Raw genomic sequence first — 13,190 nt, 5'->3', positions numbered from 1 at the left:
TCTGGGACCTCTCAGGACCATAGAGTGTTCCCAAGCAAAACTCTGGCCCAGGTAGGTATGCAAAGTGCTCCCCAGGCAGCTTTGCCTTGGCAATGCTAATAGGTAAGCCAGCACACTCGGAACAAATGGAAAACTTGATTCAGCTGTTTCTCTGGCTCCAAGTATCTGCTTGCCTTGACAAAGCCAAGGCTGCGATCTGTGGGCAGGAGTCTGAGGAGGTCTCTGTGGCACCCCTGGAAGACAGAGTCCTACCGGGCTGGAACCACGCCAGGTCGAAGCAATGCAGCTTCAGAAATGCCCATTTGAGCTTCATGCACTGGAAACCACTCACGGGGTGAGAGATGGAAAACCATCACCTCCAGTGTGCGGAAACACCCACCAGCCGCACACTAGCATGGGCAGTTCAAAAATCCAAGTGCAAAGAGTTGTGGGGAGAACCATTTTATATGTGGGACCCCCCTTTGGGGACTTTGGAGACTAAGGGACCATTAAACGAAATCTCCCCGTGGCTGCCGCCACCATGGGTACACATCTGGTTACTTCCAAGGGTATATCCCTAAGGAAGCTGTGCTTGAGCAAGACCGTCCCAAACCAGGCTTCAAGCACACCAAACCCCAAATAATTCAAGCTCTAACCATTGTGGGGGAGACCTAAAGGCTGCTGGAAATCAGGTGTCCGTAAAAGTGCACAGGGAAGGTGTAGAAGCCGCTTTCTGCTCAGTGTTTCCTTGGAATTTTCCTTTCCCTGAGCCATAAATGTGTCAAGATGCCCAAATTTCACCCAGGAGCAGCGGATCAGCTTTCCGTGGCACATTCGCAGGGCAGGGGGACGCCGGTGACAGCCACCGGCACAGAAACCCAAGCAGGCTGTGTCCCTGGTCCCCAGCTGAGCTTCAGGGGTGATTCAGGACTCCAACAACACTGAAACCTGCGGCAGGATTTGGCTAAACGTGAGCCCTGTAGTCTCTGATTTGGTTTAGGACTAACAGTGCTACCTCCAGGAACAGTAGAAAACGAACACGGTAAAGCTAAAATTCTAAAATTCTAAAATAACGGCTGAGAGCTTGCAGATATCCTCCTGGAGGGAAACTGGAGAGGAAACCCGGCTTTTCCTGGTCTGGTGCACGATCCTGTAGCTGCAAGAAGGGATAAAGTAGCCCGAGGAGACTCAGCTCCTCTCTGCTGAGCCACCGGCTTAGGGGTAAAGTAGCCCCAGGACGGGGGCTCGGAGGGCAAAGCCCCCGCCGCTGCCAGGGAACGGCTCCCGGGGCTCAAACGGCTCCGTGCAGAACACTGCAAACTCCCGGGAGAGGGGGAACATCCGCGGCCGCGCAAACTGCGCCTTCGGGCAGCGCGGGGGCAGCTCCGGTGATGGCTTTTGTGTCCGTGGAGGAAGGCGGCTGTCACTGGATCCGGCTTCGCCCCAGATAATTTATTGATTTCTTTGTCTGAATTAAGACTTTTTTCACAAAATATTAATAGTAATCATAATATTAAGGAAATGGTAATGAAATCAGACTCTTTTGTACTCGGAACAGCTTCGGAAAGAAAAAAAGAAATCGAACGACCTTTAACATTCAGAATCTCGGAGAATTTGGAGGAGCAAGAGCAAAACGCACCTTAGCAAAACGGGCAAACGGTTCAGCGGGAAGGAGCGGTCCCAGGGCTGCGCCACGCAGAGGGGAGTTCTTCAGGGTGCTAGGTTTAACTCTTTTTTTTTGGGAAAAACCCCAATCCGCGGCTGGAGGCGTTATGAATTCCTGGGAGCAGAAATCCAGGCGGGAAGGAGGGCCGCCTCCCCAAACCCCGCTGACGAAAGAGCAGCGGTAAAAGTCTACCATAAAATTAGAGGTGGGGAGGATTTCCAGTGCTGGGGCTGCCCTTCGGGGTGGCTGGGACCGGGGCCCCCTCTCCTGCCGGGGCGCGGGGGGGGACGCGGAGCGGCGGCGCAATTACCGGGGGGAAGCTGAGAGACCCTCCCCAAAATGCCACTATCGGGCGGGGTGGGAGCAGAAAGCTGCTTTTCTTATTATTTAATTGATTTCTTAAAAACAGCCAGAAAAGAACATTAAAGGCATTTCTAGATTTCGTTTCTGTTTTTTTTTTTTTTACTTTCTTTTTTTTTATTCCCATGCTCTTAATTTTGAAAAAAAAAAATCACAAAACATAACTTATAAAACAATATATATACTGCATCCTTATCCACAACAGCATAACTGAAACATCCAGCGTAACGTTTACCACAGGTGTGAAATACACTGGGAAGGAAGTACCGTGTGCATTTTATATTACGTTTCTTTGTCATCTACAGGTAATAACTATCGACAAAAAAAAAAGCAACAAATATGCCTGTAATTAAACTTCGTATGCGTTTTGTATGCGTATTAATAAAGATCTTATTTATAATTTCCTTTTTTTTTTTTTTTCTAACAAGCACTTGTTAAAATATCTACATTTACATAATAACACCTTAAGGGTTTTTTGTTTGTTTGTTTTATTGTTCCTTGCTTTTCCTTCACAGTTAGAAAACCAAGGAACGCTTTCAGCTTTGCTAAGCAACCTTTCCGGACGCCGAGGCTCGCTCTTTCTCTAGCAGAGATGCAGTATCTGGATTCACTTCATAACAATTTTTCGTCTTTTTTTTTTTCCTAGACTCTTTAGAAGGCGTTTGGTTTTTCTTTTTTTAAAGAGAATCCCCCCGCCCCCCTGCATTTAAATAAAGATGAATGATAATTTCATTATCAGGATAAGCCCTTGGATGGGGAAAATGCTGAACAGTTTTTGCATCGTTGGAGGGGTTCTGTCCTTTCTTACAACCGGGGATACTGCAGTCTTTTGGAAAGGATGAAGAGGTAGGAACCTTGAGCTGCTTAGTATCAGGAATGACTGGATTATAGCTTCCAACTAAAGAAAAACATCAAGAATCATGCATTTTAAAACCAGTTTATTCAACGGCCAAGGACGATGATCCGGCACAATGCAACGGTAGATATAAATATAACCTTATATAAGTGGTTGACCCTTGTCATTATTATTTTTAATAGTTTCATACCTAATATTTTAATCATTTTCCCCGCAGAATCTACTCTGCGAATTATATTTTTTCTCCCCTCCTTTTTTTTTTTTTTTACTTTTTTTCTTTCTTTCTTTCTTTTTTTTTTTCTTTTTTCTTTTCGAGTGTGATTCTGTTTCTCAGTGGTAAACATTAACCAAACTCTTCCCGTGCGACAAGCGGCCAAGAACCGTCCCACCAGCTCTTACCACCGAGGCGTCTCCCTCCCTCGCCGCCCTCCCTGCGGGGAAGCGGCCGCTTTACCAACTCCTGTGCAAGTTCAAGTAAACACATACAACCCGCATAATCCAGAGAAAAATTGCAACTCATCCATGTACCAGATTTCGGTGTCTCTTGCAAAAAGTTTTCTGGTCCGTTTACGGCTTTCGATGGTTTATTTTTAATATTTTTAAGCGCTGTTTTGTTGGTTGCGTCGTTGGTTTGCTTTTATTTTTTTTTTTATTTTTTATCTTTTTTTCTATACAGTTGAAGTCCGCGGAGCTTTTGGGGTTTTTTTTTGTGATGTTTTGTTTTGTTTTCCTCTCTCACTTGCTCGGGTTTTGCTTTTAATCATAATCGGGTTTATTTTTTTTTTTTTTTCCGTTAAGCGTCGCTTTGCTTCTGCTTGGCTTTCTCGGCGATGTTTTGTCGGAGGTGGTTTGTGTCAAGTCCGTCAACTGTTGTACTGACAGGCGTTTAGACTAGAGCCGGGGCTTTGCAAACTGCTGTAGCCGAAACTGGAGTGCTGCTTTGATTTCAGTCTAAGGCTGGCTAAGCTGGAGTTGCAAGTGTCCCGGTAGACGCTGTAGGGCGAGCCCGGTGGCCCGTAGGGACACGCTGGGGAGGACATGGCCGAGTTCAGCGAGGAGCCGCTGATGTTGTTGATGTTGTTGAGGCCGGAGTTTGCCATGCCCGGCACGGCCGAGTGGCCCATACTGGAGGGCATGTTCATGGAGGAGATGCTGCTGGGCGCCGAGAACATGGACTGCGAGGAGAGGGGGCTCATGGAGTTGAAAAAGGTGAAGCTTTTGGTGGAAAGCGGCGCCGGGGTGAGGCTTTTGGTGGCCCAGTTGTTGTAGGGGTACCCGGCGTACATGTCGTCGTAGGGCTGCATCAGCCCGCTGAACTGCGGCACGTACCCATTCTTGCACAGGTCCATCTGCTGGTTCCGCTCCCGCTTTCTCCACTTGGCTCGGCGGTTCTTGAACCAGACCTGGGGAGGGACGGGACGGACACACCGACACGGCATGGTGAGTGCGGGACCACGGCAGGGGCGCGCAGGCAGCCCCGCCCAAGCGCCCGTACCCCCGACCTGGCCACGGGCACCGAGGTGCGCGGGGAAGTTTGGCGGCCCCCACGTCCGCAGATTGCGTGCACAGCTCCGCGACCGCGCACATCCTCTCCCTGCAGCCCCTGCCCCGGGAGTCCAGCTCCGCGGGGTGCTTGCGCGCACCTCTGCGCGCATCCCTCTCTGTTCAGCGGGATGTGGCAGCCGGCGTGCGCGCAGCCGCCTTTCCGCGAAAGCCGCTTGCGCGGGTGTCCGCGCCACGGCCCGGGCCGCGTCGCCCCTGGCCTCCCCGCCTCCCCTGTCCCCGAGCAAGGCATGGGGCGAAGGCATGGCCCGCTCTGATTAGGGCAGGCTCGCCCCGGCTCCGCCGCGTTTCCGAACGTTAATGCTGTGTAATAAAAGTCCCCTGTTACAGACCATAAAAAAGGGGATTGGATTAGTATGTTTAGGTTAAAAAAAAAATCAGTCCCGCATCAGCCTTGGATGGATGCAGCCTTTGCCTTTATATCTAATGAGAATTTACAGCCCTGACTAAGGAACAGAGAAGCAGGGGCCGCTCCTGGTGTTTGATGCAAAAACCTGATATCCAGGCTCTTTTTTTTTTTTTTTAGCCCCCCTCCACAATGATGGAAACCGGGCAGCCCCCAAAATTCTCTTTCCAGGTTAAAAACCAGCATCGTCCTGCCTGCCGGCCGCACCCGGCCTGCGCGATTTTCCTGCTGCATCCCCCCTCCCTGGATTTCTCCGACCGAGCCGTCGCCCCCGGCTCCCTGCGGACACCGGGGCCCCGGCAGGAGCCGCGCGGTTTCGTGCGCTCGGCCCCGCGGAAGCTGCGCTCCCTCCGCACTCCCGCCGGAGCCAGGGGGGGAGGGGAGGGTGGAACTCTTCGGGCTTCCCCTCCCGGTGTAAAAATGGTGCAATTATTATTAAACACAGGTCTCAAGGATGGAAACTTGGGAGAGGGAATGGATGTCGGAGTCTATTTTAAAAATTAATAATAATAAAAAGAATGCCATATAAATAGGAAACGAAAGCCAACACGTTAAAAATCTGTAATATACTCCTCGGAAGGTGCTTCCAGACAGGAATTTCCTGAAAATGAGGGTAATAGTTTTAATTATGGCTCCTAGACATTTTAAAGGAAGGCCCTCATAGCAAATTAAGGTTAGATTTGCAATCTGCAATCTCAGAACATCAAACCAAAACATCTCCACACAGAGGGAGAACGAAATTACGTTAATGGCAACTCATATATTAGTTTTATTTGCTTCCTGAAATATTCCACCAATATTAATGCAGTTTAGTCTCTGCTCCGGCTTTGTTTTGTTTTAAACTCAATTAAGACAATGCTTTCAGACGCATTTTCCCAATTGCAGATGGGTGTTTACTCTTGAAAGGTTTAAAGAAGAATCTCTGTAATCCGATTTGGTCACTCGTGGTTCAATCGCCAAGAAGAAAAAAAACCAAAAGTGGCTTTTCGGGACGGCAGAGCTGCCCTGCGCGGTTCCCGTTTTCTCTCGGGTTTCCTCCCTCCCCGGTTCATGCTCAGCCCACGGTCCCGGGGGACGGTGGGCTCGGCGGAGTGTGCGGCCACGGCTAAAACCGCGTGGGGAAATATCCCGGGGGGAAACGCAAAGGGGAGAGGGAGAAACCGTGACAACCCCAAAAACGCGGATCAACACATCCAGAGCCGCTTCGGCCCAGTCGTTCATTGCCAGGATGTTTCACTCGCGAATTTCTCTAAGGAACTGCCGAGGCTCTATATGTGTGTGTGAATATATACATATGTGGTGGCATCGGCTCCGGGGCGTGTAAAGATCAGGCGCCTTCGCCATACAAGTATGTGTCTACAGCGCTTATTGACTTTTGAGAGCAATCGCTCCCCAGCCCTTGTCCTTCACTCTGCCCATCGGTGGCCTCTGCAAACAGCCGCTCCACCCGCGGCCGCGGGCCCCGGAGCTGCGCCTCAAACCGCCGCCGCAACGGCATCAAGCAGCGGTTTGTTGGGTTGTGATCACGATTGCTGGGATTATTGGGAATAACCCAGAGCAAAGGGAAGGGTCGCTGGAGCTGAGGCGTTGCTCCAGCCCCGCACCGGGTTTAGGCCGACCTGGGGGGGTCTTTCCACACAACAGGGCCATTCCCAAGCCCCGGTCTCCCCGTTGCCCTTCGCGCTGCTTAACCCCCCCCTTTTCGGATGTCTCCAAGAGCCGGGCCAGCGGCCACGGCCCTCTCCGGGCAGTATCTCTCAGCGGCCGGGAGCTGAATTTCTCCTCTCCGGCCTGGATCCCAAATTCAGTCATTAAAATGAAGCCCACAGCGGCCGGCGCTGCTCGCAAACCGCCTTGCGGCTCCCAAAAGGGCCAGTTTTCCCCAGTCCCCCCACCCCGCAGCGGGCTCTGGAGCAGAGCCCGGCATCCCTGGGGGGCTGAGCGCCCCTCTTACCCGGACTCGGGGTTCGGTGAGGTTGGTCCAGACGGCGATCTCCTCCCGCATGCTCATGTCGGGGTAGCGGTTCCGCTGGAAAGTGGCCTCCAGCTCCTGGAGCTGCTGGCTGGTGAAGTGGGTCCGCTGCCGACGCTGCTTCTTCTTCTTCGCGGGGTCGTCGGCGGCCCCGTCCTCGTTCTTCTGGTCGCCGCTGCGTTCCTTTTCTGCGGTGGGAAGTCGAAGTTTGGGGTTTGAGTGTGTGTGGTGTTTTGTTGTTTATTTGTTTTTGTTTTGTTGTGTTTGTGGTTTTTTTTCCCCAAACAGATATACAGGCACACAAAGGCCGGCACGCCACCCCCGCACCCAGCCCTGCCCGCCCCGCTGGAGAAACGCGTGGGGGCATTCACGCGGGCCTCTGCCGGGCCCTGCACCCACCAAGCGTCCAGCAGCCACAGCCGGCCTTTCCCGTGGGGGACTGGGGAAGGAGCACGGAGCCCTGCTCGGGTCCAAGCCGCTCGGGGAGGGAGCGGGACCCCCCGATCGGCCCGGCTCGAGGCGGGCCCGAGGGGCCAAGGCAGTCGGGGAGGAGCGGGTTCCCCGCAGCACCGGCCGCTCTGGCTTTCCACGGCACCTTTTCACTCCCTTCAACCTAAGGCGCGATCTTTGCTCCATTGTCTTTGTTGTACTCGGCCGCGACAGGAAACTTCGGAAGGGCAGGGGTGTAAAACTCAGCAACAGTTAATTGCAAAAGGTAGTCTCTCTCTTCGCCTCTACACTTCTTTCTTTCTTTTTTTTTTTCTTTTGTCTCTTTTAGGATTTTAGTGTTTATTTTAACCTGAGGCTAAGCGAATCCCTCTGCAAAAAATCATATTGCAAGAAGCAAAGGACACATAACCAGCATTGTTTTGGCGATCGGTATTTACGCGGACTGCAATCAGGAATCCAGCCCCTGTCCCGCCGCAGTGGGGGGACAAACCCCGCTCCCTTTTCGTAATGGCCTTTTCGTCTCTCCCAGCCCGGGTTTTAGCTGGATTTAGAACAATTTAATAGCTCGGAAAAGGACTCAAAGGCCTGAACGAAATGTGCTACCGATCTGGGCCCCGGCGGAGCGGGGAAAGGTGCGGCCGGGGGGTGGGCGTGCGAGGCGGCAAGACCGGGGTCCGCGGCCATCCCCCCAGCCTCTGTCCTGCTGCTGCCTAAAGGAAACTTGGTGGGGAATTTTTCTTTTTAGAGCGTTTTCATTACTTTTTAGACGTTTTTTATCCCGGTGGCAGCGGGCACGGGGACATTTCTACAGCCCCGAACTCTGAGAGGTAAGCGGGAGTCTAAAAATAATCGCGGGCTGCATCCAAAGCCCGAGAGGACTCGTCCTTGCAAAGTCACCCTTGAATCGCTGATAGCCTGGGCACCCTCCATAGCAAAATGGGGAACAAGCGAGCTCCAACGGCTCGATGGAAACCCCAAAATTGGCCGATCGCAGCCCGGCTGACCTCTGTCTGCAGGGAGTAGTTTGCAGAGCAAACAAGGCCTCGGCAGAACAGACCCCATCGACACCGGCCACCCCGGCCGCCATGGTCTCTGCGGCCACTGGACCGGCCGAGCCGCAGGGCCCGGCGGCGGTAGAGAAACAGAAACCAAAATAACTCCCGCAAAGACAAATCCTCCGGCTTTCGCCTGGGAAGAGCCCGGAGAAACCGGGCAGAGAGGGAGCGGGGGCGACAGGAAAGCGGCTGCGGCCGCGGTGGGATACGTCCCCGCGGCCTCTCACCCCGCTCCGGGTATAACCCCGCCAGGATTTCGTTTAAAAATGTGGTCTGGGCGCCAGGCTGTGGTACAATTTCAAATCATCACGCACATTAGCGATAATCGGATTTTGTACCTTTTTTTCTTTTCTCTCAATTAAAAAAAAAAAAAGTATGAAAAAGGTATTTTGCAGCTTCTCGGAGAAGCAAAGCAGGCAGGTCCTCAGCCCTCTTCCAGCATCGGGGGTCACACACAGGGGAAGGGCAAAATGGAGCAAATCTACCTCTCTAATCTCAATTAATCTCTTCTAATCTCGGAGTTCCATCCAGACGCCGGTCTCTAACTTTGTTTGTGAATCAGGCTGAGAGGTACAACCCAAACCCTGTTTGTCACTGGGTGCCGCTTCGGGACCGACTCTCGCCGCAGACACTCTCTAGGTTATAGGACCTACTGAAACTCCGAAGAGCAACAACAGCTATCAAAAAATTAAAATTAAAGAAGACAAAAACTCCTCCTGAAAGGGTCTCAGGGGAGAACGAGTATCACGCTCCTTTCTGCAGCTTTTGTTTCATTCTCCTAGCTTCCCGTGTCATTTTAGAAATGTCGCGACTTTAATTGGATACAAACTGGGAAACCACAGCTTTCCCTGCAGCCCTTGCACATGGTGCTCAGACCGCGGGGACTCTTTCCAGCGCGGAAAGCGCGCAGCTCCCATGCTAAACCTCTCCGCGGCCGCGCACATCTCCGCGGCGGCCCGCGCAGCCCGCGCCCGGCCCCACGCTGCCTTTCCTGCTCTGCGGGGCATTTTCTTTCTTTTAAAAATGTTTGTTCTCCTCCCCGCAAGCTGGCTTTGACAGAGAGATTTTTTCCATCTCTGCACCACCCGAGATGGAAAAGAAACCCGGGCAAAAGCTGACATGATCTCAGAAACATCCGGCAAAACCGCACTCCCCGAAGACCCCCCCTTCCCTTCGACCCCATCGATTAATAACTGTGTTTTTTATATTAAAAAATATAGCAGCTCCATGGATAGGGAAGGGTGGCCGTATGTTTCCTCTCGGCGGGTTGTCAGCGCCGGGCACGGCGGGGGTGGCAGCTGCGGGCGGGCCCCAGGCCCCGCTCCGGTTCCCGGGGCTCGGTCACGATGGAGCCATCGGGATTACCAGCAGCTCTTGCCCCTCTTGTCCCTCCCATAGCCTCTGGTTGTGCGCAGGTTGCAGGCAAAAGACCACCGACCGCCCCGCGAAGGGAAGGCGCGGTGGGGAGGGGGAGGCAGCGCAGGGGGGAGCGGGCCGGGACCGCGGGATGGAGGGTGTGGGGGGTTACCTGGCACCTCCGTGTCGGAGGATTCACTGGCTGAGTTCTCGATCGGGTCTCTGGGTTCCGAGGATCTTTGCAAATGGAAGCTGGAAGCCATGTCATGGGAGGGTTGGGGTCTCAAGCTCTCGGGCAGTCTCTCCAAATTCATTCCACCTTTAAAGGAATCCATGGCAGGGGCGCCGGGCTGTCTGGGGGAGTTTGCAGGTGTTTATTCCACACAGAAAGGAACAAGGAACTTTTTTTTTTTTGCCTTTTTTTTTTTTTTTAAGAAAAAAAAAAAACAACAACCAAAAAAAAAAACAACCCAAACGAACCAAAACCAAAATCAAATCCACTTATTACTAACAGTATTATTTTAAGGGTGTCGGAAGAAAAGATCGGGGCAATGCCTCGAAGACGATTGTCTCTGCTCGGGGAGAGGCACGGCAGTCCGGCCGCATAGGCAGGGAAGTGGTAAAGATCCCTTATAGAGGAACGCGAGTTGCGAGTTGGACAGTTTAAAGCTAAAGAGATTAAAGTGACCTGCCCTAGAACAAATGCCTGTAGTTAAACGGGGCTCCTCCCCCTGAAGGTTAAAACCTCCCCGTCTCGCTAATGCATCACTCCATCTAGCGCTCGCCCAGCCCGGCCGCGCGGGCGGACCTGCCTCCGCGCTCCGCGCCGATGTGCGCGCCTTCCGCGACCGCGGCCAAGCCCGCAACCCCCTGGCGGGCCCCTGACCGGCCCCCGCCGCCCGGCGGCGTCTCCTCCGAGGGTGCACCCTCCTCCTTCTACTCCTCCCCCGCAGCCTCCCCTAAACTCGTTGAGGTATTAAAAATATTTCATAAACGAATGGAAAGGTGGAAAATCACTCCCAGCCGCTCGGGGGAAGGCTCGGGACCCTCTGGCCACTCCCGGCACCCCGCCAGCCTGCCCTTCTCCGCAGAGTCCTGCCATCTGGCAGCGCGCAGGTTGAGCCCCCGCTCAGCACGGCATCTCCAAGGGCATCCCGGTACTCAGCCTGGCTGGGGCTTCCGGCCCGCGGAACCTCCGCCTTCCACTCCCTGCGGGGAATGCGCAACCTGCGCATCCCTCAACATCCTTGCGCGGGGCTGCGCTGCCCGTCCAGGCACGAAGCGACCCCACTGCGAGTTTCAGCCCCCCGGGGAACAGGCTCCTCCGAGCTGGAGGGTATTTCTTTTGGGGGTGGCCTCCTGGGGGTTGCATCTGAAGTTTTTTTTGTCTTTTTTAGCATTTTTTTTTCTTCCCGGCTGAGGCGCCTATAATCAAGCGGCTCAGACCCTGCCCGGCGGCCGGGGGACCGTAGCCTGGGGAACAGCGGCACGCGAACACTCCCATCACATCATCATTCAGCACATGATTAATAACAAATAATTTTCCTCCCGCAGCCGAACTCGCAGTAACCCTCTTGTAGGGGTGTCTGCGGCTCTACCAGGCTGAGGGCCGGGGCAACGGGTGTGGAGGAGACGTGAGACATCCCTCGAATCCCGCAACGGGCACCGGTGCGTCCTGTTCCGGTGAAGTGCCCGGAGCGGCTGGAGCGGGGCCGGTCCCCGGGACTGCCCGCGCAGGCCGGACCAAGGCCGTGAGCCCTCCTGGATAATATCTCCATCTTTGGGGAGGTGGAATAACGCACGGGAAACCCTCAGCCTCGGGGGGCAGGTGGGAACCAGGGGTATCGGCGGGGCAGACGGCGGAGGGCCCACTTCACCGGGGAAAGGGACGAGGGAAAGGGCGAGAAGAACTTTGGCTGTAACTCTGCCGCAGGAAAGGACCTTCTCTTCTCTTTATTTTCTCGGCTCACTTTAACTGATCCATCCTGACACTCTATTTTGCTTTCAAATCAAGTAAAGATGTGGGAGAGAACTTTTGAACTGTTTTATGGAAAAGTGGAGGGAAGCAATGTTCCAGCCGCGCAGGCTTTTTCCTACACCGCCAGGGTGATGCAGCTGGGCCCGCCCTGCACCCCCAGCTGTGCCCCGCAGGGCCCGGCCCCCCTTCCCCGCCATGGGCCTGGGGACACCAGGCGGAGAGAGCCCAAAGCTCCCAGCTCCAATCCCTTGCATCTCTGCTCTCCATAGCCTTTTGCAGTTTAGGGAATGTACAGGTGGGAATGTCAAGGTCAGGTCTCCCTAGCTCACTCTTTCTTTTTTTTTTTTTTTTAATTTATTTTCGATTATTTTGAGTGTCATGCTGATGTCCGTCAGTCTGACAGCCACTCCCGCTGAACTTCGCTCAGGATTCTGCAAACTACGGGGAATTTCGGGCACTCGAGGTGAACCAGGCAATCTCAGGGCTGCTAAAGATGGACGTAGTTTAAAATGCAAATATTTACCAGAGTCAGGGCCTCTGGGCATCGAGGGGCTCAGCTGACGGACGGCCCTGGAAGGATGGGGACCTCCTCCCAGGAGAGAAGCGAGAGGAGGAGGCGGCCTTTCTCCTGAGGAGGAGGAAGGTGAACCGACTGCAAAACATGCACTGTGAGACTTTTCACAGTTCTATATTTATTTATTTATTTCTTGATATCCAAGACACAGAGGCGGCAGCCCCGGGGCAGGTCTCGGGGGGCGGTTCCTGCCCTCCCGCAGCCCCGGGGGCAGTGCTGGAGAGGGGCTGCCAACTGCCCCGCTGCTCCACTGCGGCTTAGACCTACTGCTCACAGCAGCCTCCGAGACGGCAGTGGGATTTTATTTTCTTTTAAATGCGCCTAATTTACAGTTTTTGTGCTACTCTAGAAAAAAACCCATTTTTTATAAAGGGTCCTTCTAGGCTCATTTCCTCCCGGTCGGGCACAGAGAAAGGCTCAGTTCCGGGCACCGGCGTGATTTCGCCGTGGTGGCGGCCGAGATAACGCCGGGTCCAGCTGCCTCCTAGGGCGACGGCCCCCCTGACTCCTTCAGGGGGTCCCCAGGGACGACACCCCACAATATGGACGTTAAATTGAGAACAACGGGCCGGTCCTGTCGCTCCAGCCCCTCCGAGGGGGTTTCGGGAGGCGGAGCAGCGCCCGGCTTCCTCCTGACCCCCCACGCGTGTCTCCGCCCGGCCCACGGCGCGGGTCAGGCCTTTACCACACACCTTTACACCTGCGCACGGGTTGGCAGTCTCAGACAGGCGGATAAATATATATATATACATATATATATATATGTACACAGGTCCTGTTTATGTCTCGATGTCTTAAGTGGATTTAAGGGCATAGTCTCGCTCCACGCTTCGCACAGACTCGAATCCGTTCGGTTCTTTCCATTGCTGGTCGTGACAACACGTGTCGCGACAACAGAGTGCATCGCCGGGGCTGTCGCCCCCATATTTGCGTTTTCTCCTCTCTCCTCCCCGCTGGGCCCGCTCGGATGCTGAG

At 53.9% G+C, this 13,190-nt stretch overlaps 1 protein-coding gene across 1 annotated transcript; it reads right to left on the bottom strand.

Moving 5' to 3' along the window:
- Positions 1–1,565: 1,565 nt before the first annotated feature.
- Positions 1,566–10,079, bottom strand: PITX1 (paired like homeodomain 1). The gene is made up of 3 exons (XM_080353603.1): positions 9,836–10,079; positions 6,785–6,990; positions 1,566–4,264 (listed from the first exon to the last, which is right to left on the bottom strand). The coding sequence occupies exons 1-3, from the start codon at positions 9,996–9,998 to the stop codon at positions 3,725–3,727; spliced, it is 909 nt and encodes a 302-aa protein (XP_080209729.1). The 5' UTR covers positions 9,999–10,079; the 3' UTR covers positions 1,566–3,724.
- Between the last annotated feature and the right edge of the window lie 3,111 nt (positions 10,080–13,190).

This window comes from Nesoenas mayeri (genome assembly GCF_963082525.1).
Source record: "Nesoenas mayeri genome assembly, chromosome: 14".
NCBI classification, from domain to species: Eukaryota; Metazoa; Chordata; class Aves; order Columbiformes; family Columbidae; genus Nesoenas; species Nesoenas mayeri.
Note: the sequence above shows the minus strand (reverse complement) of the source record. Positions and strands in the feature narration are given on the sequence as shown.

Coding starts and splice junctions, on each gene's coding strand:
- PITX1 (XM_080353603.1), bottom strand. CDS start 9,998: ATGGATTCCTTTAAAGGTGGAATGAATTTGGAGAGACTGCCCGAGAGC. Junction 6,991..9,835: donor CTCCGACACGGAGGTGCCAG/GTAACCCCCCAC, acceptor TTCCCACCGCAG/AAAAGGAACGCAGCGGCGAC. Junction 4,265..6,784: donor TCACCGAACCCCGAGTCCGG/GTAAGAGGGGCG, acceptor GTCCCTCCCCAG/GTCTGGTTCAAGAACCGCCG.